This window comes from Seriola lalandi, unplaced genomic scaffold, assembly GCF_002814215.2.
Source record: "Seriola lalandi dorsalis isolate HSWRI2012SDOR001 ecotype SW California unplaced genomic scaffold, Sedor1 jcf7180002054923, whole genome shotgun sequence".
NCBI lineage: Eukaryota > Metazoa > Chordata > Actinopteri > Carangiformes > Carangidae > Seriola > Seriola lalandi.
The window spans coordinates 781,793-784,490 of NW_019525475.1; the positions used below are offsets into that span (position 1 = coordinate 781,793).

General features: G+C 44.8%; 1 protein-coding gene across 1 annotated transcript; it reads left to right on the forward strand.

Moving 5' to 3' along the window:
• The first annotated feature begins 1,224 nt into the window (after positions 1–1,224).
• On the forward strand, positions 1,225–2,689 carry LOC147817657 (uncharacterized). The gene has a single exon (XM_087169950.1). It carries the CDS (start codon positions 1,995–1,997, stop codon positions 2,652–2,654), a length of 660 nt encoding a protein of 219 aa, XP_087026076.1. The 5' UTR covers positions 1,225–1,994; the 3' UTR covers positions 2,655–2,689.
• The last annotated feature ends 9 nt before the right edge of the window (positions 2,690–2,698 follow it).

Below are 2,698 nucleotides of genomic sequence, written 5' to 3' on the forward strand. Positions count from 1 at the left end.
CATTAGTTGTGTCTGTCTTTAGTGCTCCTTTCCATTTGGCTTAGTGAGACACACTGAGCCAAGTTCTTACATTATTGATGTTTTTTTTTTTTTAAGTTTGAAGTTGGATCAGAGGAATAAGTTTTAAAGCGGGACACTTTTATGACTAGAAGCGACAGAAATGACTAACAGCACTCTCTGGCATGACAAACACACAAACACACACTCAACCCACCACACACGCATCCAACTACCCCCACACCAGCTCACGTGGATCACATTCAGGATTCAACGTGTGTGTGTGTGTGTGTGTGTGTGTGTGTGTGCGTTGGTGTGATATCTGTCTCCCCAGGGTGTGTTTTGGTGCAACCCCACTGCCTGTGCTGTCATCTGGATCACAGCGGAGAGCACCTGCTCCAAGGCTGACACCTTAACACTGCATCTGCTACGCGCTCCTCACCAATCGTTTCAGTCAAAATACCTTTTCCCTCTGTATTATAAATAAATGTTTTTCGCCCAAAAGGCATCAACTGAAAGGATTTCAGAGTAAATGTGTCAAATTAGCTGAGGATTTTCCTGTGATTCTGCTGTCATTTTTGGAACTTTTGTTGATGCTAAAATGGGTTTGTCGCTCGTTTTCAGCAGCGAAGATCAAATAGGTGCTTGATGTGAGAAAGCGGCTGCTCATAGTCACGAACCCAGAGAGAACTGACATCCGACTTTGCAGGTTCCCTCGGCTTTGTGTAGCATTCCAGCTACTTTGAGCTCGTTGTTTTGGGCGCAATGTTAATGTTTTAGTAACGGTACACTACCAGCCCATCATCATCCATCATTACATGGGAGACAAACTGAGTTAGCAACTAGCTGGTGAACATAGTGCTGGAGCATTTAGTGGCTAAAGAGCCAGACAGTTTCCCCCAGGACTCAGTAGAGACCAAAAAACAAGCTAAAAAAGATGGTGAATGTTGAACTTACACGACTTCAAATTGATGCTGATGTGCAGCCGGCGCCACGAGTTTAATGTAAAGTAAGGACGGCCATACTCACATTTATATATTTTTTATCCCTTTATCTCGAGAAAACAAAAGATAATTATTCCGTTTTCTCGACATAAGATACTGACTGGAGGTCAGACCAGGAAACATTGTGTCATTTGTCTTTACGTTTTACAGAGAAAAACATCTGTTCACTTCTTCTTCTACCACTGAAAAGATGTTTGTGCTTTTCTGTGCTTGAACACATTGAAACAAAAAAAAAATATCATGTCAATATTTTCCCACAATGCTTTGATCATTTCTTCACTGGAGCTGTGAAATGCCCTGGAGGAACTCTGTTAGAACCCTGATGATCTATAACACTTGAGCAGAACCTTCAGTTGTGACATCATAACCGTAGAACTCTGACATCATGATGCAGAACTTCTTCCTTCACACCCAGAAACCTGAGCTGAGCAGTGTCTCCGTGATCGAACCAAACCCACCGTCCACATTCGCCAAGCGACAAATATCTGTAACTAAATTAGTTTTAACTTTAACTTGAACACAAAACTGTTTCAAGTCCCGTTTCATCTGCTGCAAACAGCTGTTGTCTGTCCCGTTCAGTCTGAGCTGAAATGAACAGACAAAGAAACCAGGTAAGATTTTCTCATTTGACCTGCAGAAACTTTTTTGGTTGTTTGTTGAGTTTTAACAGTTTAACAATATCCAGTGAGCCACATTGAGAAATACAGAAGCTTCTAAACAGTGTTGGAGGATTTTATGATTGCAGTAGGTTTGTTGGGCAGAAATGCGCCGTGTTGTTTCTCTCAAAACAGATTACTCCGCTGTCAGTGTCTCTAATCAATGGATAAAAAATTGTACTGTAACATAACTAACCAAGCAGGCGTCTGAGACCTGATTTAAAAACCTCGACCTAAACATTATCTTTAAGTTTCACCAGAATAATCGACAGTAAAACAAAGTTAACTGTGTGGATAAGAGTAGAGGTTGTGTTAAGGTGGGACTGCAGTTTTAGACATGAACTTCATGTTTGTTTTCGTGTTTCAGTCCTTTGGTGCGGACCTGTACGGCCCCACACAGTACAGGCCAGATGCTGTGCAGCTGCAGACCAACCAGCTCTATCACAATGAAGAGGAGCAGGGCCTCAGGGACGCCCTGTTCTCCGCCATCCAGGAGGTCAAGTCTCTGAAGGAGGAGAGGGAGTCTCTGGAGGAGAAAACTGACCTGCAGCAGAATGAGTGGAAGCAGGCGGAGAACCAGCTCCAAGAGGAGCTGCGTCAGAAAGACGAGCTCCTGAAAAGGGGCATCAAGAAGAGGCAGGCTCGCACCAGGGCCCACATCGATGTCCTGGCCCTGCTCACTCTAAAGGAGCTCGAGCTGGAGAGCAAAGAGGAAGAGTGGAGGGCAAAGTGTGGAGCACTGCAGGCCAAACTGCAGGAGCAGGTTCAGAGAGAGGAAGACTGGAGCAGGAAGGAACAGCAGCTGGAACAGCAGGAGGAGGAGAGCGAGAGTCAGGAGGAAGAGGAGGGGAACGAGAGTCAGGAGGAAGAGGAGGAGAATGAGAGTCAGGAGGAAGAGGAGGAGAGAAAGACGACAGACGATAAACAAACGTCTGAGAAAAAAAAGAACAAACCAAAGAAGAAGAATAAAAGGGGGAAGAAGAAGAACAGGTGTTAGCTACAGCACATCCCTCTTCCTGAACCCCTCCCCCCTCCCCCACC